The sequence below is a fragment of the Acomys russatus genome, chromosome 7 (assembly GCF_903995435.1).
Source record: "Acomys russatus chromosome 7, mAcoRus1.1, whole genome shotgun sequence".
Taxonomy (NCBI): Eukaryota; Metazoa; Chordata; class Mammalia; order Rodentia; family Muridae; genus Acomys; species Acomys russatus.
The window spans coordinates 4,180,725-4,205,449 of NC_067143.1; the positions used below are offsets into that span (position 1 = coordinate 4,180,725).

The following is a 24,725-nucleotide window of genomic DNA, read 5'->3' on the forward strand; positions in this document are numbered from 1 at the left end:
GCCTTCTAAGTCCCTCAGGTGGCCTCTCACTGGTACGGAACTATGTAGCCAGAGTCCAGGGAGGTGCACGTTCGAGGGATAGCGATTTTGGCTTTTGGGTTGCTTGGGTTGGCAGGGGATGGGGGAAGGGGTAGGGAGGAGCCGAGGAGCTGCGACAGGGGCGGGGAGGAGCCAGGCGGGCACCGCGGCGGCGGCGGGCGGGCGGGCGGGCGCGCGCGGGGCTGCAGGAGCCGCGGCTCCGGTGAGTCCGCCCCTCCCCCCTCCCCCGCCCCAGCCTCATCCCAAGGGGGCGGCCCCGAGTGGGGACGCGGAGGTCGGTGCAAAGAGGGGCGCATCTGGAGCTGAGGAGCTAAGTCTGCAGTGCCAGCTGGACGCCACGGGGGAGGGGCACATGGCCCTGGAAAAAGGGGGTTCCTGATTCCAAAACACCTGGGTGCACTCCACCCCTGCCTACCCATCCCTAGGGCACGGGGATCAGATGACCCATTCCACGTCCCCTAAGTGATTAGGGCCACGTGACCTCTCAAGGTCCTGGATATTGTTCCCCTCTCCTGCAGCGTCTTGGGACCCTGACATTTTAACCCTTCCAACACCCCCTCCCCAAAAAAATCTCATTTTCTGCAGACCAGAGACGCATTAAGGACTTCAACTCCCAGCAGCCTTTGCAGCTCGGGTGCAATAAAGCTGCAGTAACACTAGCAGCAAGACCTGCTGGGAGTTGTAGTCTCTAAGCGCTTAACTGGCTGCTGGGGGCCCGGAGGTGGGAGGGGGCGGTTGGACCTCACCGGGGTCACCTGGGGTCGCGCAGCTACTTCGAGTGGGGCAAGATGCAAAGCTTGGGCTGAATTTTTCCCCCTCCGGCTTGGGTGCCCAGATCAGACACCAGCACCCCCTTCTTCCCACCTGGCAAGCGTGGGGACTGGTCCGCAGCGGCTAGGCTCGTCCACCCTGCAACCCCCATGGGCTACCGCCCCCCGCCGCCTCGGCTACCACCCAGGACAAGGCAAGGGTAAGCACAGGTGAGTCTGACCCTGGCCGAATAGAAGTCTTTCTCAACAGCCCCCTTTCACCTGACCCTGTCTGGCCCTCGCTCTTTCCCTCCGGGCTCCCTCTCCCACCCATGTCTAATGTCTAACCCCAGACCTTGTGTCACTCCCTCCTTTCTCACCTCCACCTCTCTCTCCTATTCTCTTTTTTCTACCATGCGCCTGTCCGTCTGTGTGCCCAACTCTTTCCTCTCGCCTTGTGTCTGAGGTCTCCAGCCATTGTCTGCTTATCCAACCCGGAATTTAGCGTTTTCTCTCTCTCTCTCTCTCTCTCTCTCTCTCTCTCTCTCTCTCTCTCTCTCTCTCTCTCTCTCTCTCTCTCTCTCTCTCTCTCTCTCTCTCTCCTCTCTCCTCTCTCCTCATCTACCTGTCTCTCTTTGGAAGGTATTTCTGCCCACCCTCCTGCCTGCCCTGCTTCACTCCCCTCCGTGTGTGTGCACCATGTCTTGGACATAATCAAGTAAACCTGTTCCTCAGCCCCTCCATCCTGAACCTGTACTCCACGTTATGTGTCTTATCTTTTCCTGGCTACAGGACTTTGCTTAATCCTCTCTCTTATCTCCATCTGTCCTCTTAGCTCCCCATCCCTCAACTTTGGGTTTCTGTCCTTCCTCTGACCCCCCTAGCAGCTTCCCACACGGAGCCCCCACCCAGTGCTGTCCCCCCACCCCACCCCCCCAAAGTGTTTCTACCTGCCTCAGCCAGGCTGCCTACTACCAATGGCTGCCTCCACCGTCTACTTTGACTCACAGAGTGCCTACTCTGTCTTCCTACCTGTGGTCCCTTGGAGCCACATTCTTTTAGTCTGCAGGTGCCCAGCCTTTTGGTGTGGCTCTGTTGATCTGTTTGCTCCTTGACCCCTCACATTGGATGGTGACCTTAACATGTGTCCGTTGTTTTCATCCTCCAATCCGGCCCCTGAGCCACCGCCCTCTGGCTTTTCTTTGCCCTCTTACCAGCCCCCCACACCTGTTCCTGTCCCCATCTGCATCTCTGCCCGCCCCACTCTTAAGTGTAGGATCACGTGGCCACTATGTCTGGAGACTATGAAGATGACCTCTGTCGGCGGGCCCTCATCCTGGTCTCAGACCTCTGTGCACGGGTCCGAGATGCTGACACCAACGACCGGTGCCAAGAATTCAGCGAACTGCGGATCAGAGGCTACCCCCGCGGTCCGGATGCAGGTCAGAGCCCCGGCTGTCCCAGCCAGCCACCGCCTTCTACTCAACTCCACAACTGCCAAGACTTGGGGACCTTCAGAGCAGGCCCATTCAGCTCTCCACCCCCTTTCCGGCGAACCCCATAGAGGTCTTGCCTCTATCATGTCTGTTGCTGCTGCTTTGTCCCCAAATCACTGAGCTAGGAGAAATAGCTGTGTGTTCAGTCCATCTAACCTCTGACCTTGACGTTTTGTCCTATAGACTTATGACCACTCTTTAATTATGGCCACCAAATAGTCCCTTCAGAAATCATGATTTTTTTTTTTTTTTTAAGGTAAGAAGAAGATTGGTGATCAGATTAGGTTTTATTGAGACCCAGTTGGTCTCAAACCTGAAACAGTCCCCCTGTGTCAGTCTCTGAGGTGCTGGGATTACAGATGTGAACCACCACACCTAGCTCTGGCAGAACTAATTACACCAAAAAGCTGCAGACTAAACCAGCCAAAGGTGGGGTGTTGTTGGGGCGGGGGAGTGGTTAGCAGAGTCCAGGAGACATGAGGCATGACCACCTAGTGTTCCTTTCCCGCGAAGCCACAGGCCATCTTTAATTCTCATCCTTGGTGCTTAGGGTTTTTGTTGGGGTTTGGTCATGTGATGTACTCATTAGCGTTTTTTGTTTTTTTGTTTTTTGTTTTGTTTTTTTGTCACTGTGACCAAATTCCTGATGAAAACAAAGGAGGAGAGATTTACTTAGCTCGTGGGTTTGGAGGTGTAGCTTTATCACAGCGAGAAGGCAGTGGGGCCAGGAAGTGCAAGCATACCATAGCTGACCAGGGAACAGAGGATCCTGGGAGTGCTGGTGCTAGCGGGCTGCATTCCGGTGGGTCTTCCCCTTCAATGAGTCCTCTGTGGAAATGCGCTCCTATACACAGGTGGGCCTTAGGCGGCTTTTGCTGCTGCTGTTATTGTTGGTAGTGTTGGTGGCGTGTGTGCACACATGGATGTGCATACGTTTGGAAGTCAAAAAAAACTCTTTAGGAGCTGTTGACTTTTAAATTTATTTTTATTTTGTATGTTTACATATTTTGCCTGCATATGTGTCTGCTCACCACACACCTACTGGTGCCCACAGAGGTCAAAAGAGGCTGCTGGCTCCCTGGAACTAGATTTACAGATGGTTGTAAGTCACCATGTGGGTACTAGGAGTTAAGGCCAGGTCCTCTACAGGAGCAGCAGGTACTCTTAACTGCTAACTCATACGTTTTAGGTTGGTTGGTGGTGGTGGTAGTTTGGTTTTTTTTTTTTTTTTTTTTTTTTTTGAGACAGGGTCGCTCATTGGTTTGGAACTCACTAGGTAGGCTAGGCTGCATGGCCAGTGAGCCCCGGGAATCTGCCTGTGTCTGTGGTGCTGGGATTACAAGTATGCACCACCATGCCTGGCTATTTTTGTGTGGGCACTGGAGATCCTACTAGAGTCCTATGCTTGCATGACAAATATTTTACTGACAGAGCCATCTCCCCAGCCCCTTGTTGGTTTGCATTTAGGTATGGGGTCTGCCTCTGTAATCTGGACTGGCTTGGAACTCACTATGTAGCCCAGGCTGGCCCTGAATTCACAGCAATCCTCCCTGTCTCAGCCCCCTAGGTACTGAAGTGACAGACATGAGCTACCCACATCTAGCTCCTAAGTGATTCTAAACCTAGTTGGCAGTGAAGAGCAGCCATCACAAGTAGATGTGGTGGACTGTCTGCACGGCAGCCCTTAATAGTTAGCCCTTCCAGAGAATGAGCAGATGGCCCAGTAGTTTAGCACAGCCATCACCTGTCCGGCATGGCCCATGATAGCAGGGAGGACATCTCCAGAGTTCGGAGCCTCATATGTGAGCCTGCTCTGACAGGTTCCCACCAAGGGGGCTGATCAGGTTTGGATAGAGTGTATCTCTTGCTCTAGGCACATGGTGCCCTGTCCTTGCACTCCCTGGGTGGTGCAGACAGGCATGGGGAGCTGGGGTTGCTTGAGAGAGTCAGGGTTCTCTGGGATGGGGCTCTTGTGCTGGCGATGTTAGAAGCATCTGGTCAATTTCCTCCATGACTCCCATGCCCTGGTGCCTCTCATCTACAAAGGACTGCTAAAATCCTGGACTCTGTGTCTCGGTAGCATCTACAACTCTCGGTAGGTGGGGTGGCCACTTAGATAGCAGTCCCCCAAGGGAGGTGGCAGACGGAGCTCAGAGTTGTCGCACCAGTACCTGGCACATGTTCGCTAGATGCCCCTTGTCCTCACAGCCTCAGCCTTCTCAGTTGGGAGGCAAGATGTGTTATGTGTAAGTCACACAGCAGCACAAGGATTAACGTCACACCCTGTTTCTGCTTTCCTAGGCATCTAGTCCTAGGAGGTGTCTCCTTTCTGAGTGTCCCCTGAACACAGCAATTACAGTAGGATGTCCCAGCTGGCAATGGCCCCCACCCACCATGGGTTTCCATATAGATAGGGCAAGGACTCATTCTTTTTTTTTTTTTTTTGTTTTTGTTTTTTTGAGACAGAGTTTCTCTGTGTAGCCTTGGCTGTCCTGGACCTGCTTTGTAGACCAGGCTGGCCTCAAACTCACAGTGATCCACCTGCCTCTGCCTCCCAAGTGCTGGGATTATAGGCTCAAGGACTCATTCTTAATTCTGTCAGGAGTCACCTCCGAATAAATCCTCACAGCCTGTGGAGTTACTTCCGCGAAACCCTACTCCTGGTACCAATTACTAAAGAAGACATAATACCCCACACCTAGTCCTAATAACTGAAAGAGGCACAAAACACTGGTTGTAAGAGGTGGCCTGGGCTGGGCTTTTCAGCAGAGCAGGACAGCATGTTACCAGCACTCAGAAGGCAGCAGTTAGTGTGTCATATCACGTGACCACAGTCATGAGACTGATTATCTGAATAAGGAAGTCTCTCTGGGGCCACTGTTTATTAAAAAGTACTGACGTGTGATAGTGAGAACATAGGTTTTGAAGTGTGTCACCTGTGGTGTATGGTGGGGGGTAGAGGAGCACGTGTGTGCACGCATGCACACGCGAGGCCAGAGGTTGACCACAGATATTATTTCTCAGGCACTGTCCACCTTGTTTTCTGAAACAGACTTACTTGTTCAGAAACAGGCTAGGCTGACTGGCCAGCAGGCTAAGGATCCAATTGACTCTGCCTCCCCAGTGCTGGGATTACAAGCGCATGCCACCTTGCCCCGCCTTGCTTATGTAGGTGCTGGGAATTCAAACCAAGATCTCACACTCGTGCAGCAAGCGTTTATCTGATTGAGGTGCCTCCTGGGTCCCCGTGCCTCTGGCCCCCCTCTACTTCCTGTTCTCAAAACGAGATTGTCACAGGGTTCCCTGAGGTGTCATTTATAGTGCCACATATCAACACCTGCCATTTGCCTTCATTACAGTCGATGGCAACAAAGAGCTAGGTTGATTCATCCCACTTGCCAGACGCAGAGTGTAAGCCCAGCAGAAGCTAAGGTAGACTCCCCACGCCAGACGACAAACTTTTTCCTGGGTTGTCTCCAAGCTTTGGGATGGGGTGGGGGGGGGATCTTGTCCTTCAGAAATGCATGAGCTAGAGAGAACAGAGCCTAGAGACAGCCTTGATGACTCCTATCTCCAGCCTTGAGGACTCATATCTCTAACCTGTCACCTGCCACCTGCAGAACGTGACGTGAACTCTACCGGCTCTGTAAAACAACCGCTGTATAGCAATATGGCCTTATGAGAAGCATAGGCTTCAAGCTCAGTCATAATAGGAAAAATACTCGGGACAATACACACCAGATATTCTTTGGACAGCATTGGCCCCTTCAGGATCCCTGACCTCTCTCTTCACTCTTTCCAGACATTTCCGTGAGCCTGCTGTCAGTCATTGTGACATTCTGTGGCATCGTCCTCTTGGGTGTCTCTCTCTTCGTGTCCTGGAAGTTATGCTGGGTGCCCTGGAGGGACAAAGGAGGCTCAGCCGTGGGCGGTGGCCCCCTGCGCAAAGACCTAGCCCCTGGAGTTGGGCTGGCAGGCTTGGTAGGAGGTGGTGGGCACCACCTGGGAGCTGGCCTAGGTGGCCATCCCCTGCTGGGTGGCCCACACCATCATGCACACACGGCCCACCACCCGCCCTTTGCTGAGCTGCTGGAGCCAGGGGGCCTAGGGGGCTCGGAACCTCCAGAACCTTCCTACCTGGACATGGACTCTTATCCAGAGGCTGCTGTGGCCTCTGTGGTAGCCGCTGGGGTCAAACCAAGCCAGACATCCCCCGAGCTGCCTTCTGAGGGTGGGACAGGCTCCGGGCTACTCCTCCTGCCTCCCAGTGGTGGGGGCTTGCCCAGTGCCCAGTCTCACCAGCAGGTCACAAGTCTAGCACCCACCACCAGGTGAGAGAGGGTATTGGGCTGGGGGCTTCGTTGTGAATCTCTGCTTCTCTGTTGCGTTCTTATCTGTGGCTCTTCCGATACAGGGTCAGGACAGTTAGGGACATACTGACTCCTGGATCCTAGGGGGGCTAAGACTGAGGCCTAGACTTCTAGACTTAAGAAGAAGGGAGCAGGGCATTGGATTCCTAGGTCAAGATACAGAACTTGCCTGGAGACAAGAGTCCAGGGTTAGCAGCTAGCATAGCAGTGTACGCATTATCTCAGCCGTTCTACAGACTAAGACAGAGGGATCTAAAGTTCAAGGTTGGCCCGGACAGCTTAGCAAAACCCTGTCTTAAAATAAAAAGTATCTCAGTGGGAGAGCACCTGCCTAGAATTCCCCAGGGAGGGAGCCAGGGGGCTGTGCCTGAGTGGTAGAGTCTTTTCCTCAGTGAGGTGCCAGGGTGCAGGCTGCAGTTCTTTCTGCAGAAGAGCTCTGGCCTAGCTCACAGAAAGCCCTAGGTTCGATTTCAGAACTGAGTGGGTGGGGCCGGTTCTGAGGTGCAGTTATCTATCTCGTGCAGTGTAAGCTATGACCGGTAACCTGGACCCAGCGTTCACCTCACTGCGTGCATTCCTCCCTTTTCTGTGCTTGTAAGCTTAGGGTCTGGTAGAAGCTGGGCCTCAACCGAATGCCCGGCCCAGGCCTCCACACTAAGGGCTCTGACAGCCCGAGGGGTACAAGCTAGGGAGACAGGAAAGCAACTCTGGGGGCTGACAAGGGCCCCAAGGAGACCCCAGCCTAGGCTTGGAGGAAGCTAAAAAAAAATGTCCTGGAGGTGGAGGTACGTTGATAAGCAGACACGCACATGGCCGGGGAAGCTAAGTCATGTATGCAGGGAGTGTTGTATACGCAGTCACTTCGGGCAGGAGAAAGGGAGAGCAGAAAGAGACCATGTTCATGGTGGGAAAAGCCAGAAGGCAGGCAGGTGGGAGATAAAATCCGGGCAAAGGCAAGGACTTGAAGCTGCAGACACCAGACCATTCACGGCTAGAAGTGGCAGGGGGAAGGGCTGTGCCCAGAGGGTGCTGGGGAGCCACATCTGGGCTAGGAGCCAAGGAGGAGAGGTGCCAGCTCTAGCCATCTAGAGAGGGAGAAATGAAGCCAGTCGCCCAGACAGGGAGAGGGCAAGCTGAGTGCAGAGCAAGCCCTTGGTGATGGAGCACGGTGACAGACTAGGAAGATGGAGGGCCGGGCCAAGCATGGCTTTGAGGATCTGGGTGAAGGTATTGAACGAAGAAGTCATTTTGGCCACCAATCAAGTCCTGATGACCCTAAGGTCTGGCTAGAGCTGGTTTAGAAATGTGGATAACACCTCTGCTGCAGATGGGGAAACTGAGGCTCAGGAAGCACAGATGTCTTACCCAAGGTCAAATGGCCAGTCGAGGACAGGATTATAGGCACCTGGGAATCGGATGGAGTCAGATGCCACGCAGATTTGAACCTCACCTTGGTCTCCCTTGACACACAGGTACCCAGCCCTCCCCCGGCCCCTCACCCAGCAGACCCTGACTACTCAAGCAGACCCAAGCAGTGAGGAGCGGCCACCTGCTCTGCCCTTACCCCTGCCGGGTGGCGAGGAAAAAGCCAAGCTCATCGGTCAGATCAAGCCAGAGCTGTACCAGGGGACTGGACCCGGTGGCCGGCGGGGCGGCTCTGGGGAAACAGGGGCACCCTGTGGCCGGATCAGTTTTGCCCTGCGGTACCTCTATGGTTCTGACCAGCTCGTGGTACGGATCCTGCAGGCCCTAGACCTCCCAGCAAAGGACTCCAATGGGTTCTCAGACCCCTACGTCAAGATCTACCTGCTGCCCGATCGCAAAAAGAAGTTCCAGACCAAGGTCAGGGCAAGGGGCCAGTCTTCACAGTTTGTGTGGTCCATCAGGTCTGAGGGAGGAGGCTGAGGAGGACCCCGGGGTCTGAGGGAGGAGGCTGGGGAGGACCCCTGGATCTGAGGGAGGATGCTGGGGAGGACCCCTGGGTCTGAGGGAGAAATCTGGGGAAGATCCATGGGTCATAAGAAGGGGGTTAAGGGCAGGACTCTTGGGGTTGTGGAAGGAGTTCTGAGGTTTCCCTTGCTGGCTTTTGAGAGGGGAAGTCAGGGGCCTGGACCTGAGTCAGACAAGGATTGGAGGACGCTTGGGTCTTAGGGAGGAAGGCTTGGGATATGAATCTCTAGGCCTGAAAGAGAAGGGCTGAGGAGGACTTTCATGTCTGTGGGAGGAGGGCTGGGATTGGATCTGCGGCTCTGGGGAAAGAGGGCTGAAGTCTCTGGGTCTGAGGGAAGAGGCTGGGTCTGGACGCTCTGGGCAGACATGGGACACATGGCTCACTGATTCTGGGAACAAGGCCAGCGGACATCTTGTCTGTCTCTGCCTCCGTCCCCAGGTGCACAGGAAGACGCTGAACCCCATCTTCAATGAGACGTTTCAGTTCTCGGTACCACTGGCCGAGCTGGCACAGCGCAAGCTGCACTTCAGCGTCTATGACTTCGACCGCTTCTCGCGGCACGATCTCATTGGCCAGGTGGTTTTGGACAATCTGCTGGAGCTGGCTGAACAGCCCCCAGACCGCCCGCTCTGGAGGGACATCCTGGAGGGTGGCTCGGTCAGTGGCTCCATCTGCAATGGGCCCCTGCACCAACTCTGCCCTCTCTGCATCCCCCATATCCCCCGCTTGTCATTCTCCCCACCCTGGGACTCACCACCTCCCTGTTTCCCATCCCTGAGTGTTGTATGCATTATTTTGCAAGGAATATTGCAGACACAGAAGCTAGGGTGGCAGAGGGACTTCCAGGGGCTTCTGTTCCCTTTCCAGCTCTATGAAACACTCTTTATTGTCAGGCCCTGACCCGGAATTCACAAGCTTGTTTCCTGCCGGATAGCTTAGGACTTCACCCTATGTCCCTGTGACTTTTGCCCTCTGACCCAGATGTCACTCCCCCACTCTTCCCTCCCCCCGCCATGACTTCCCCTCCCAACAGCCCCTTATCCACCCCCCCCCGCCGTGACTTCCCCTCCCAACAGCCCCTTATCCACCCCCCCCGCCGTGACTTCCCCTCCCAACAGCCCCTTATCCACCCCCCCCCCGCCGTGACTTCCCCTCCCAACAGCCCCTTATCCGGTTCCAGACTTCTAGGTGCCCAGGTCCTCTCTAATGGTCTTCATTCTTCAACTCCCTTTCATATGCTTTCCTTCTGTCTTTTTTTGGGGGTTCCTTGGGAACCCTACCACCTGGATCTTTAGATTCTGATACTCTGGGTTCCCCTCACTTCTCATAGCAGCAGATCCAAGACAACCCCCCCCCCCGTGCCCCCTGGCCCCCCTTCCCCCACCCCTCACCGACCGACTCTGATCTGATGACAGACAATGGCCGTGAAGCCTCTTATTCCCCTGCAGGCCCCGCCATGCCAAGGACACCCCATCCCACCCACCCCACCCCCTCCCCCGCCCCTCACTGACTGACTCTGATCTGATGACAATGGCCCGTGAAGCCTCTTATTCCCCTGCAGCCGCCCCCCCCCCCACCATGCCCCAGGCCTGGCTGGGTGTTCCTGAGCCCTTGGGCCCTCGGGCTTCCTACCCAAGGCCAGTTCCTAGCTGCAATTCCTACCAGTTTGGGGGAGCCAGGAGAGGGCAGTTCTGAGCCTTAGCCTCCTCTTATCTCAGGCATGAGGATGAAACAGATACCTATGGCTCCCCCCATAAGGAGGTCTCTCAGCTTGCTCATCCCTTGGGCCCCAGTCTCTAGGACCTAGGAATTCACATCCACCCTGTGACCTCAGGGTCATCCTATGCAAGGGCATCCATTAGCCTTCACCCTGTCCCCTTCTGCGCAATCCCTACTGTTTCTTACCTGAGGCCTTCGTCTATCCATCCACCCATTCATTCTCCCTACCCCCCACCCCCACCCCCGAGTGGGGAAGCCGAGACCCTGAGGGAGACGGGGAGAAGAGGGACCAGAGAGACCTAGAGAAGCAAGTGCGAAAGTGAGAACAGACAGTCAGAAGGGGCAGGGGCAGTAGCTGGAGGCTACAGAGAGAAGAGACAGACTGAGCCCCACACAGAGCCCTCTGGCTACTATGCGATCCCTGCAGAGAGCAGGAGACACGAGGAGAGCCAAAGGAAGCTTCCAGAGAGGCCAGTTGCTCCTTCCTGGACACTCCAGCATGAAGCAGTGCCCACTCCAGCCAGGGCCCTGAGAGACCCGTGCCCCAGGGCCTCCAGGCTCTGACCCACACTAACTTGAGCCCTGTTCAGACTGCCCACTGCTGTCAAAACCTTTACCTGGGCTGTTCTGTCTGCTTATGAAACCCTTCCCCACCTGGTTCCATACCTGACCCTTCAAAGCCTTGGTGTCAACATCTTGTCTCACAAGCTGTGTGTGTCTCTCAAGCCATATGTGGTCCCTTAACAGGGGGCCCTGGCTGGTCTCTCTCTGATAACTTATACCTGACACGACTGCCCTCCTTTTCTTTGGGTCTCCATCTCAGTATCTGATTGCATCTCTATTGGTCTTTGTCTCTTTTGCTCATCAGCGCTTGCTCCCTCCGTGTGTGTGTGTGTGTGTGTGTGTGTGTGTGTGTGTGTGTGTGTGTATGTCCCTCCTTCTCTCCCTCCCTCCCTCCCCAATTTCCCCATTTCTCTGGGTTTCTGTCTCTCTCCATCTCTCTCTGTCTCTGTCTCTGTCTCTCTCTCTCTCTCTCTCTCTCTCTCTCAGCCTACCTTCTCTCAGTTTCTGTCTCTCTCCTGCCAATTCTCTTTCTCCTTTTCCCTGGTCTCTCTGCTCCACCATCTTCTCTACAGGACAAAACAGGCTTTGGTGGTAAGCGGCTGTGGTGGGGAAGCTATGGAGCCTTGACCAAGAGTAGATGGGCTCCTCGCCACGGTGCAGAGGAGGCAGGGTGGAAAGCACTGCAGGGAAAGATGGTCACTGCCCTCTGTCTCCATTGCAGGAAAAGGCAGATCTTGGGGAGCTCAACTTCTCACTCTGCTACCTCCCCACGGCTGGACGACTCACCGTGACCATCATCAAAGCCTCTAACCTCAAAGCAATGGACCTCACTGGTTTCTCAGGTGTGTCTGGGTTGAGGCCTGAGGAAGAAGGTTGGGGTCTGAGAGAGAGAGAGAGAGAGAGAGAGAGGAGGGCTGAGGCCCGGATGCCTGGGTGTCTACTCAAGCTCCCTGGCTTCTCCACACAGACCCCTATGTAAAGGCCTCTCTGATCAGTGAGGGGCGGCGTCTGAAGAAACGAAAGACCTCCATTAAGAAGAACACGCTGAACCCCACATACAACGAGGCCCTAGTGTTCGATGTGGCTCCCGAGAGTGTGGAGAACGTGGGACTCAGCATTGCGGTGGTGGACTATGACTGGTGAGAGGCACCCACGAGGTGGGGCAAGGCGCGGTGGGATGCGGCTGACTGCACCTCCTGACCATCCCAGTAATCACTTCCCCAATCCCCAGCATCGGCCACAATGAAGTGATTGGCGTGTGTCGCGTGGGTCCAGAGGCTGCGGACCCACATGGCAGAGAACACTGGGCCGAGATGTTGGCTAACCCGCGCAAGCCCGTGGAGCACTGGCACCAGCTCGTGGAGGTGAGTCGAGGCACTGGGCCTTCAGTGAGGGCACAGTCTGCCTGTGTCTGACTGCTGCGTGGGCTAAGTCACTCAACCTGTCTGTTTCTCTGTTTCCTCTACTGGGACTCCAGCCTGTGAGTAACAGCTATGCTGAGGGCCACTGTGAGGATTCAGTTTGTTGAGTGTCCCTCTGTGGCCAGATGCTATTCTCTCCACAGATGCTAAACAGAGTATAGAAAGAAACTGGGTGATAAACGCTCCCCCCCCTCTTTCTCCCTCAGAGCAAGGTGTAAATATTAATGGGGGATGGTGTAGTGGTTTTATTTATTTACTTACTCGCTTATTTATTATTTCAAGACAGGGTTTCTGTGTGTAGCCCTGGCTGTCCTAGAACTAACTCTGCAAGCCAGGCTGACTTTGAATCACAGAGATCCACCTGCCCTGCCTCTGAAGTGCTTGGGTTAAAGACGTGTGCTACCACCGCCTGGCGAGAATGATTTTCTTTCATTGGTTTCTTTCTGTCAGCATGTACACCTGCTTGCCAGAAGAAGGCATCAGATCACATTACAAATGGTCATGAGCCACCATGTGGTTGCTGGGACTTGAACTCAGGACCGCTGGAAGAACAGCCAGTGCTCTTAACCACTGAGCCATCTGTCCAGCCCAAAAATGATTTTTTAATGAATCAGAGAATGTCAGGCGGGAGGGCGGAGCTCAGCAACAGAACACCTGCTTGTCACAGGCGAAGTTTAGTCCCCAGCACCACAAGCAACACTCACAACAATAACAATAAATTCAAAATACGGCATAACGTAATGCCGTGGGGCACTGTCTATTGTAAAGGCCACTGAGTGTTTGATCCTTGCCTAGGGCCTGTGGCCTGAGTCTTTTGAGGTAGAAGAAGCGCTTCCACATGGGCCCTGGGAGACCATTCTGGAAGAGAGAGCATTGGGAGGGGCTTAGGAAGAGGTTCAGGTGGGCAAGGTGAAGGGGTGACACGGGTTGGAGAGACTGGGCAGCAGTGGCCCCTTTTAGAAAGAATGTATGCTGTGTGTGTGGGTATTTTGCCTGCTTGTGTGTCTGCACACCACGTGCATGCAGTGCCTGCAGAAGCCAGAAGAGGAGTCGGATCCCTTGGAGCTGCCATGTGGTGGCCACTTCTCAGCTTTGCAAAATAACCTCTTGGGACTGGAGAGATGGCTTGGTTAGGGAGTTCTGCGGCACGAGCGTGAGGATTGTGTGTAAATGCCCAGAATGCAGGCAAAGGTCAGGTCTAGGGTGGTACCCTGGAATGGCAGCGGTCGGGGAGGCAGAGACAGAATGGGCTCGCTGGCCAGGCAGCACAGCCTAACTGATGAGCCCCAGGTCCCCAGACACAGAGTGGGGCTGGGGAGAGTCGCTGAATCCCCAGCACCCATGGCTGCCACGCCAGAGGCACAGTGCTGAGGGGAAGAGACAGCTCACTTCCAGCCAGCCTACCGGAAGTGGTGGAGGTTCTGGGTCAGGGAGAAACGCTGTCTCAAGGAAATAGGGGGAAAGCAGCAGTAGAGGACCCACGTCCTGCTCTGGCCTCTGTCTATGTGTGCACAGGCATGTACACACATAAATGTGGGCACCTGCACACACATGTAGACATCACACACACAGCACACACATGCATATACCACACACACACACACACACACACACACACTTTTGGGTCCACAGAAACTGTCAAATGTGACCATTTTCTCTGCAAAGATACCTGCTTTGAAAATACCAACAAATTTGCTCCCACCAAAAGCAGTGAAATTACTATAAATTCTGTTTAGAACAATATAGATTCAGTACCTTAATCTTTGATTCTTGGTAGTTTTCTATTACTTTCGGTATTCCAAGGAAAATTCATCCTGACGCTGTATAAACTGGGCACTGTGGCCCACACCTGTAAGACAGCCCTTGGGAGGCTGAGACAAGGCATCTGTCTTGAGTTTCAAGCCAGTCTGGACTACAGAGTGAGTTCCGGGTCACGCTGGGCTGGAGGCTGACCCTGTGAGTTCCGGGTCACGCTGGGCTAGAGGCTAACCCTGTGAGTCCCGGGTCACACTGGGCTAGAGGCTAACCCTGTGAGTCCCGGGTCACGCTGGGCTAGAGGCTAACCCTGTGAGTTCCGGGTCACGCTGGGCTAGAGGCTAACCCTGTGAGTCCCGGGTCACGCTGGGCTAGAGGCTAACCCTGTGAGTCCCGGGTCACACTGGGCTAGAGGCTAACCCTGTGAGTCCCGGGTCACGCTGGGCTAGAGGCTAACCCTATGAGTCCCGGGTCACGCTGGGCTGGAGGCTGACCCTGTGAGTTCCGGGTCACACTGGGCTAGAGGCTAACCCTGTGAGTTCCAGGTCACACTGGGCTAGAGGCTAACCCTGTGAGTCCCGGGTCACGCTGGGCTAGAGGCTAACCCTGTGAGTTCTGGGTCACACTGGGCTAGAGGCTAACCCTGTGAGTCCCGGGTCACGCTGGGCTAGAGGCTAACCCTGTGAGTCCCAGGTCACGCTGGGCTAGAGGCTAACCCTGTGAGTCCCGGGTCACGCTGGGCTGGAGGCTAACCCTGTGAGTCCCGGGTCACGCTAGACTAGAGGCACACTGGGCTAGAGGCTAACCCTGTGAGTTCCAGGTCACACTGGGCTAGAGGCTAACCCTGTGAGTTCCGGGTCACGCTGGGCTAGAGGCTAACCCTGTGAGTCCCGGGTCACGCTGGGCTGGAGGCTAACCCTGTGAGTTCCGGGTCACACTGGGCTAGAGGCTAACCCTGTGAGTTCTGGGTCACACTGGGCTAGAGGCTAACCCTGTGAGTTCTGGGTCACACTGGGCTAGAGGCTAACCCTGTGAGTCCCGGGTCACGCTGGGCTAGAGGCTAACCCTGTGAGTTCCAGGTCACGCTGGGCTGGAGGCTAACCCTGTGAGTCCCAGGTCACGCTGGGCTAGAGGCTAACCCTGTGAGTTCTGGGTCACACTGGGCTAGAGGCTAACCCTGTGAGTCCCGGGTCACGCTGGGGTGGAGGCTGACCCTGTGAGTTCCAGGTCACACTGGGCTAGAGGCTAACCCTGTGAGTTCCAGGTCACGCTGGGCTGGAGGCTGACCCTGTGAGTTCCAGGTCACACTGGGCTAGAGGCTAACCCTGTGAGTCCCAGGTCACGCTGGGCTAGAGGCTAACCCTGTGAGTTCTGGGTCACACTGGGCTAGAGGCTAACCCTGTGAGTCCCAGGTCACGCTGGGCTAGAGGCTAACCCTGTGAGTTCCGGGTCACGCTGGGCTGGAGGCTAACCCTGTGAGTTCTAGGTCACACTGGGCTAGAGGCTAACCCTGTGAGTTCCAGGTCACGCTGGGCTGGAGGCTAACCCTGTGAGTTCTAGGTCACGCTGGGCTAGAGGCTAACCCTGTGAGTTCTAGGTCACACTGGGCTGGAGGCTAACCCTGTGAGTTCCGGGTCATGCTGAGCTGGAGGCTAACCCTATGAGTTCTGGGTCACACTGGGCTGGAGGCTAACTAACCCTTTATCCAGGTCTGAGGCTCATTCTGAGGCTAACCCTAAACCTTGGTCTGAGTCTCAAGCTAACCTTAACCCTGAGGCTGAGTGAGACTGAGGCTAACCCCAAGTCGATTCCTTTCTCCATTGAGAATGGCACACACACACACACTCACCACAGTCACACACACACTCACCACAGTCACACTCACACACACACACCACAGTCACATTCACACACACTTACCACAGTCACAGTCACACACATACACGCACACACTCACACATACTCACACATACACACCATAGTCACATTAACACACACACTCGCACGCACACACACTCACCACAGTCACATTCACACACACACACACTCACCACAGTCACACACACTCACCACAGTCACACACATGCACACACACACACCACAGTCACATTCACACACATGTACACACACTCACCACAGTCACATACACACACACACACACACACCTTTTCCAACAAGTTGAGCAGCTAGGCCCAGAGCTCAGGGTTGAGATCTGTGAGGACAGAGGTTGTGCCTTCCTGGCAGTCACTCTTCCCATGACCTCACTCATTCTACTTCTCTGGAAACTTCCAGTGAGCCACACTGCTGGCTCAGGGTGGAGACCTTTCCTGGAGGCCAGGGTTTCAGCCCCTGGTGCTATGTATGCCCGTAGCCTGTTGACAGCCCTGTGGCTCCCCAGTACCCCCAGGATAATAAGGTTTCAACTTCCTGAGCCCTGGGCCTTTCTTGTAGCTCCTTTCCATGACCCTGTCTTCCTTGCAGTTTTAGATAGTTATCTTTTGTGCCTCAGTTTCCTCACTGGTAGAATGGATGGTGATACCATTTCCCACATCCCCTGGGAACTAAGCAGAGATAGCCTGTAGAGAAGGGGTGGGACAGAGGCTTCCTACTGGGTGAGGTGCTTGTTCTCTGTTCCCCAAACTCTAGGAGAAGACTCTGAGCAGCTTCACAAAAGGCGGCAAAGGACTGTCAGAGAAAGAGAACTCAGAGTGAGGGTAAGACCGGGAAAGGCAGGTGCTCCTCAGAGTGCTGGCTGAGGGAGGAGCTCTGAGTCTGAAGAAGGGGGATTGGTGCTGGAGCCCTGGGTCTAAAGGGAGGGGGCTGGGTCTGAAGGAGAGGCACTGGCCCTGGATCCCTGGGCCTGAGGGAGGGGGGCTGGGCCTGGATCCCTGGGCCTGAGGGAGGAGGGGGCTTGGACTCCTGGGTCTGAAGGAGGGGAGCTGGGCCTGGATCTCTGGGCCTAAGTGAGGGGGCCTGGGCCTGGATCCCTGGGCCTGAGGGAGGGGGGCTGGGCCTGGATCCCTGGGCCTGAGGGAGGGAGGCTGGGCCTGGATCCCTGGGCCTGAGGGAGGGAGGCTGGGCCTGGATCCCTGGGCCTGAGGGAAGAGGGCTGGACCTGGATCCCTGGGCCTGAGGGAAGAGGGCTGGACCTGGATCCCTGGGTCTGGTGGAGGTGGCTTGGACTCCTGGGTCTGAGGGAGAGGGCCAGGCTCTCTCCATGGTGCTGGTAACAGCTGCAATGGTTGCATCCTAACTCTCTCAGGTCTCTTCCTTCCACTCCTGGTTTTTAGGTCTGGTCTAGGCCTGGGATCAGACCAGGTGCCCTCAGGACCCCATCCCTTCCTGCCCGGACTGTGAACTCATCTCCTCGAAGCCATAATGTCCGAGCTGCTGGTGCGGGGCTGCCTGGGCCTGCCCCTCCTTATCCTGGAGGTGTGAGGCTAGGAGGCTGCAGGCCCAGCTCCCTGTTTCAGGGTGGGAGGTTCTCAGCCTCCACTGTCTGTCTTCTTATCCCCAGAGTTCTCCCTAGAGGCAAGGGGCCGTGCATGTCTGGGGCCCCCTGCCCCCCACCCCTCTGTCTGTCTCTCTGTCTGACCCTCCACTGTTGTCTCAGTCTTGCTGTTCTGGCCTGTGTCCTCACCGTGAATGTCAACAGACCAATCCTTGATGTGCCCTGAGCAGACACCCTCTCCAGCGTCCGCTCCTCCTGTTCCTCTACCTGCGTCTGACCGACCCTCTTCTGCTGCTATCATCGCCAGAAATAAATATGCTCTGTGGGTCTCATTCCACCCGGGGCTCCTGTCTCCCTGGCCACCAGGAGGTGTGCTGGAGTGTGTGTGGCTCGGCCACAGAGCGATCTGTCCAAGCCTTAGCCATAGCTAAAAGATATGTTCAAATGAAACCCAAGGCCGAATTCCCAACTGTAAGAGATGAAGGGGCAGAAATTCCTTGTGTGCTTCTCACAAACCTTCCAAAGACAGACCGTCCTAGGTAATGCCGGGCACTGACCGGGCAGCTGGCGTGGAGGCTGCCTTGGCCTTCCTCTCCTGAGTACAGGCTGTCCGCCACAGCACCAGGCCTCCTGTTCTTATGCAATGACATCCAAGCAGGCACCTCGGACAGGGGCCTCCCTTATGCAATCATCCTGTCCTTAAGAATCCTAGAACTGTCCAAACCTTGCTGTAACTGACTCCGGGTTGCGCAGCATTCTGGGAAAGTGACCTCTTGTAATTTGGGCTCTCCTCTGTGAGGGGTTTGTCAGCAGCAAGGACACATGAGCAGGCCAAAGAATGAGGAGAAGTAAGCATGGGACCGGGGACACTAACAGGACTCACCCAGGGCCCGCTAAAACTCACCTGAGAGGAGATGACTTCTGAGAAAACAAAGTGAGGACCATGCCTCCTCAGATACCTCATATTAGGGGAAAGCTTCTGATTGGTCCTGCTTCAGTCATTTGATTTGCATCTCATAAGCATGTTGCAGGGCTTCCCCTCCGTCCCTCACCACCATTGGTCCAGAGGTAATGAGGACCACATCCCTTTTTTGTCTCCATGGCAAATACCTCCCAAATTTATAATTCTTTAGTCAGGAACACAGGGGCCTTTGATGGATGGTCCTGCAAGAACTGCACAGCACGGGGAAGGGAGGTGTGGGCCTCCAGATGTCGGACACACCCCACCATTGGCTCCTTGGAATTCATTCATGACTGCTTTCTCATATACGACATTTCCACAAACTCTCCCACTGTGGAAACCAGGAGCTGCATAGCTGCTGCTGTCTTTGGGTTTGATGGCTAGGGTTTCAAAATGGTGGGCTGAGCACACAGGAAATTATCCTCCAGGACCGGAAGTCAGAAGTCAAGATGCATTTGGTTGCTAAGGGAGAATCCAATCCTTGCTTGTCCCTGGGCAAGTCCGGCCTTGCCCACATGCATAGCTAACATACATCTTTCCCGTTTAGTCCCGTCCTCACAGCACTGCCCTCTGTCTCCCGCCAGAGCTTGTTTTGTTTGTGACAGGATCTCAGGTAGCTCAGACTGGCTTGAACACAATCCTGTGGCTGAGAGTGACCTTGAACTCCTGATCCTCTACCCACTCACTGGCAAGTGCTGGGGTGACAGGTGTGCACCCCCACACCTAGTTTTTGTGAAGTTGGAATGGAACCCAGAGCTTCCTGCAGGCCGGGCAAGCCCTTCTGTTGAACTATACCCTGGCCTTTCTGCTCTTTTGTTATAGGAACACCTGCTACTGGGTGTAGGAACCAGTCTAAACCCAAGATGATCTTATTTAGAGATTCCAAACTGTCCTCTCCCCTTTCCCCTCCCCTCCTCTGTGCTGCCTCCCCCCTTCCTTTCCTCTCCTCCCACCCTCTCTCTCCCAGGCTATCCTGCCCCAGTCTCCCAAGGGCTGATACCATAACCATGAATTACCACTCTCAGGCCAGCTTTGTTTTGAAGATGAACCAATATTCCATTATCTGCAAACATATGGCCTTTTGTTCACCCAATCATCTAGTACTTAGTTTGTTGTGTTGCACTTGTGCAACTGGAGACTAGTCCCAGGCTAGCCAAGCCCTACAGATTGCATCGGATCCTCAGTGCCACTCACTCATCAGTTGACAGACTCTCAAAATGAATTCCTCCCACCTTTTTGGCTTCTGTGAATAATGTTGCTGTGAACACAGGTGCACAAGGATCTCTGAAAATTCAGAGTTGGACCTAGTGGTGCACACTGTATCCCAGAACTTGGGGAGAGGCTAAGGCAAAAACAGCAGGAATTTAAGGCCAGCCTGGGCTGCATAAGTTGAAGCCAGCCTAGAGTACATGAGACCCTGTCTCAAAACAAAACAAAAGACCAATACATTTTATTATATATAAGCCAGACTTCATTATGGTCTAAACAAACAAACAACAAACAAACAAATTGATGGGGCTAGAGAGATGGCTCCCTGTTTTAAAAGTTCTGTTTTTGCAGAGCGTCTAAGGTAGGTTTCCAGCATCTACATCAGACGGCCCTCTACCACCTGGAACACCAGCTCCAAAGGATCTGATGCCCCCTTCTGGCCGCTGTAAGCATCTGCAGTCATATGCACGGACTTCTGTATATGCATGCATACACACACACACACACACACACACACACACACACACACACACACACACTAAATCTCCAAGAAAAGATCTCTCTGCCCCCCCCCCCCCAATTCAGGCTTTCATTTTATCATTTGTAGCAACCTAACAGAAGGCAACCTAACCTCTGCCCTGAATGTTGAGATCTAACTACCACAATTTATTCTCGCCGGCAGGACTTGTGCCTTATGTCCATTTCTAGAATACGTATTGTAGCCCAGAGTGATAAAAAAAAAAAAAAAAAAAAAAAAAAACCGACTGGATAGGCCTGGTACATAAATCCATGATAGGACATACCCCAAACATGTAGATTTTGGATGAGGAAGGATGGTATTAAAATCAGGAGTTAAGACAACTGAAAGAGGGCCGGTGAGATGGCCCCGTGAGTAAAGACATTTGGGGCAAGTTTGAAGGCCTGAGTCTGATCCCAGGAACCCACATGAGGAGAGAGAACCAACTTCCACATCTGGTCCTCCAGCCTTCACACATGTGGCACGCGCACACCAAGCAGTGGACACACACTTAAGTACTTAAGTGTAATTTTTTTTTTTTAATGGAAGAGTTGCCAAGGGTGAAGAAATCTTTGTAAAACACATCAGGTAAAGGATTGCTGTCCCAAATACACACCAAAGTCGGAAAACACAGCAGCAAGAAAGAACAGACAACCCAGCCAAGCAGAGTAGTGCATCCTGTCATCCCAGCAGTTAGGGGACAGGGGCCAGGATGACAGGAGGCCAAGGCCAACCTCAGCCACACGAGACCAGACTCAAAAGACAAAGCAACAAACAAAACCTAGATAACTCAATTTACAAATAAACAAGAGGCGTCAACCTTTACTAAAGATGACACACAGGTGTCAAACAAACTCCTCAGTGATACTTTTTCTGCCTACAACAAAATCCTTGATCAAACAAAGGGAGGAAGGTTTATGTGTGTTCACAGTTACAAAGGTTTCTGTAGGGCAAAGAGAAGCCTGTCTCCTTTCTGGAGACCAAGTTGTGTTTTATGAATTTCCTAGGCATGTCTGCGTCCAGTCAAGTTGACAATCAAGATTGCAAATCACTGTGGCTAGGGAAGCAGCTCGGTAGTGCCTAAGCTCGCTCAGGCGCAGCGCATCCTGGCAGAGGAAGCCGTAGTGGCGGCAACATGCAACAGTGAGTCACATCGCATGCACACTCAGGAAGCAGAAAGATGACTGCTGGCCAGCTCCCTTCCTCCTTTCTGTTTAGTCCAGGACCCCAGCTCATGAGATAGTATTGCCCACTTGATGGATTAAATAAACAGAATGAGCTAATTGGCGACGAAGCTATAATATATAAATGCAGGTTTATTAGAAGCAGCACGGGAGGGGGAGGGATGGGGAGCATATGCTGGGGGTGGGTGAGGAAGGAGAGAGGGTAGGGAGGTGGGCGGAGAAAGGGGCCCTGGAACCAAAATGTCTGGTTTATATAGTGAATTTCTGGGAGAGGGGGAGCCCCGCCCCTAGGTAGAGGGCAGGCCATGCCAGCCGCGCCCTGCAGCAGGACCTAACATCACTCTTAGGGTGGGTCTTGTCATTGCGGATAACCTAACCTGGCTAACTCCTCCAGGCACAGCCAGGGCCTGACCTAACCTAGTAATGCCTCACAGGCATGGCTAGACTCTTATTTCCGCGGCGCGTCTACATCCTGCCAAGCTGACTGAGATTGCCCGACACGACACTGTGTTAACGCGGCCTCACCAGTTGAAACAAATGTCTCATGTTGCTGTGAAGATATTAATAATAGCGGAAGTTGGGGAGGGAGGTGTTGAGGGGCGAATGAAACTCGCTGTATTTTCACTAGATTTTTTTCTAAAAGCTTACAAACGGTAATTTTTTAAAAAATCAATTAGTTAATGGAAAAGAAAATCATAGATAACAGCTGTTAGGCAAAACAAACAAACAAACAAACACGACAGGTGTCTAGACCTGAGGTGTCTACTTTGAGTGGCCACATCTGGCCATATAACAATAATGACATCTTTTGCACGTTTAAGGACTTGAGAACAGGCTCCTGACTTCCTGGACACGTGGGTTTCTTTTTTCTGGTGATAGTTCACAAAGCCTCCGGGTATGCCGGTGTTAGCAGGAGCGAGGGAGCCAATCACCAGCGGGTCTCTGATGACGCCATCAGTCACCAAGCTTTAAACAGCCGAGGGGTTCTCTGGTGTCCTCTGGCGGGAAGCGCAGGAACTTGCATGTAAGAAAGCCAGCCTGGTCAGCTGACTCAGGCTGAATTCTAGTGTCATGGCCGAAGCCCCTTGCATTCCCTGGAGACTCTACTCCACACTGCCCTCGCTCCCTGGAGGAGAGAGGAAAATTACTGAAAGGAAGCATCCAAATTCTTTGACTTCCAATCAGAAACAGGCATGAAGGCAAGCGTTGTCCAATTAGATTAGCGGAAATAGCGCGGAGTGGGGGGAGGGCGGTCAATGAATAGCAGAGTTGCCATGGCGACACGAGTTTCTAGGGTTCTCTCCATGTGCCTGGCTCTTAGCAACGCATGGTCACCTCCCCCGGTGAAAGAGAGCCAATAAGCGGGGCCTATATTCATTACGTCAGTAGCTGCCAAGCCAGCCTGCCGATACTCATGAACCTTTCCTCCCTCTCCCTCTAGAAAACACGGAGTTATTGCGCATGCGCCCATGCTCCCATGCGCTTGACGGAGACAAAAGGCGGGAAAGTGTGAGCCGAGGAGTGAGTTGAGAGGCCAGCTAGGGTCAATCAGAACAACCGCCTGACTGATTGGCGCCACTCTAAGAGGAGGCCCAGGAAAGCAGATGACCGTTTAAAAGTACAGACAGACCACAAGACACAGATTGTGAGAAACAACTATGCAGGGACACAGACTTCCCACATGCACAGCTCACAGGAACCCGAGGTATAAACCACAGCCAAGGAGAAGCAAGACGTCCCGGGGACGCATTGATGGCGTCTGGGAAACCCGAGAGGCCAGGAGATGGTGTCTGTGATGAGGAAGGTCAGAGGGGCCTGTTAGCAAGATGGAAGGGACAGAGGGAGAGAGGATGGAGCTAGACAGGTGGAGGGAACTCGAGGCAGGATCCGAGAACAGGCTCAGGACAGAGACGAACAGAAAGCATGGGGTCAGACACAGTAGTGACAAGGACGGGAGTTAGAGGAAGCAGAGAAAGGGCGCATTAGAAGCAGACCTGGGGCAGCTGAGGCAAAGGTTGCCAGGCCAAGATAGAGGGTAAGAAGTCCAAGAAAAGTATCAGAGAGAGCACAAGTACCGTAAGACAGAACAGTGAGAAAGAGAGGGGGGGGGGGACAGGACAGAACGGACTTAAGGCCAAGGAGACAGTGATAAAGGGAAAGAGATAAGGGACACAGATATAGAGGAGAAGGTGACAGTTACAAAGAAAGGGAAGACAGACAGGCCTGGGTGATAACAGTGTGGGGGACAGAAAAGAGAAGACAGGATTGACAGAAGGAATGCAGAAAAAGGTGACAAAAATAGAGAAGGTGGCAGTGATTAAAAAAAAAAAAAACGGAGGCAACAGTGACAGGCAGAGAACAAATTAGAATGGGCAGGGAAAAGTCAGTCAGGAGCAGTGCTGGAGAGCCAGGGGTTGAGCTGAGAGTGGGGCACTGTGCGGGGAGGGTGCGGGTGTGGGGAGTTTGGAGAAAGAGAAGTGGAGAAAGAGGGGAGAGAAGGCCAGTAGGCAGAGTCAGCAACAGCTTGCACCGAATCGGAGATGTGGGCAGACATCACCCGGGAGAACATGACAGGGCCCCAGTGGAAAAGATACGGACACAAGGGACAAGTCACAGACAGAACAGCAATCGGAAAAGAAATGCGGTGGGTGGGTGGGGGGCGGGCAGCGACAGACAAAAGCAAAGACAGTGGAGCTGTGCACGGAGACCCAGGGAGACCCCCGGAAGACCAAGAACCGGGGAGACTCTCCTTTGCGCCACTTCGGGAAAGTGTCCCCTCCGGCTGCAGGTGCAATGGGAAAGCTCTCCATCCAGCTTCTGCGTCTGGGACTGTATTTCTGACCCCCTGGTCTTTTTTTTCTGTGGCACACACAAGGGTGTGCAGAAGCACTTGGGGCATTGTTTTCTTGTTTGATTAATTCAACAAATATTGACTATGAATACAATGGCGTGCCAGACCTTCTGGGAGCTGGGGAGTGAGCAGCAACTAAAACACACATAGCCATGACACTTGGAACCTTGCTGTGGACAAATGAGCATATAATGTCAACTAGGGCGGGTTAAGAAAAAAATAAGCAAAGCTGAGGGGGGGTGGGAGTAATGTAAGCTGCTGATAATGGCTGGCTAGGTGATTCAGACCGCCGTTCCTACTCAGTTATTTAAAATGCCACATATGGTTTTTTCTTTACCTTAAGAGCAGTGAAGGTGTCGCAAGATTTATCAGTATAAATGAGAAGAAATAGAAGCAGGCTTAGCCTGTGGGCATTATACAATCTCTGACAACTTGAACTTTTGTTTTTCAATGGCATCTTAGAGTATGGGAGATAAAGCCAAGGGCTC

At 53.7% G+C, this 24,725-nt stretch overlaps 1 protein-coding gene across 1 annotated transcript; it reads left to right on the plus strand.

The window, feature by feature from the left end:
- Positions 1–701: 701 nt before the first annotated feature.
- Syt3 (synaptotagmin 3) lies at positions 702–17,876 on the plus strand. Its single transcript, XM_051148444.1, has 10 exons — positions 702–1,019; positions 2,065–2,230; positions 6,087–6,615; positions 8,127–8,496; positions 9,044–9,262; positions 11,610–11,730; positions 11,856–12,027; positions 12,120–12,252; positions 16,711–16,778; positions 17,355–17,876. The coding sequence occupies exons 2-9, from the start codon at positions 2,080–2,082 to the stop codon at positions 16,774–16,776; spliced, it is 1,761 nt and encodes a 586-aa protein (XP_051004401.1). The 5' UTR covers positions 702–1,019; positions 2,065–2,079; the 3' UTR covers positions 16,777–16,778; positions 17,355–17,876.
- The last annotated feature ends 6,849 nt before the right edge of the window (positions 17,877–24,725 follow it).

Bases quoted from the DNA above. Each gene is read 5' to 3' on its own strand.
- Syt3 (XM_051148444.1), top strand. From the start codon at position 2,080: ATGTCTGGAGACTATGAAGATGACCTCTGTCGGCGGGCCCTCATCCTG. The intron at 2,231-6,086 runs GTCAGAGCCCCG...CACTCTTTCCAG, and splicing joins CCCCCGCGGTCCGGATGCAG to ACATTTCCGTGAGCCTGCTG. The intron at 12,028-12,119 runs GTGAGAGGCACC...CCCAATCCCCAG, and splicing joins GCGGTGGTGGACTATGACTG to CATCGGCCACAATGAAGTGA.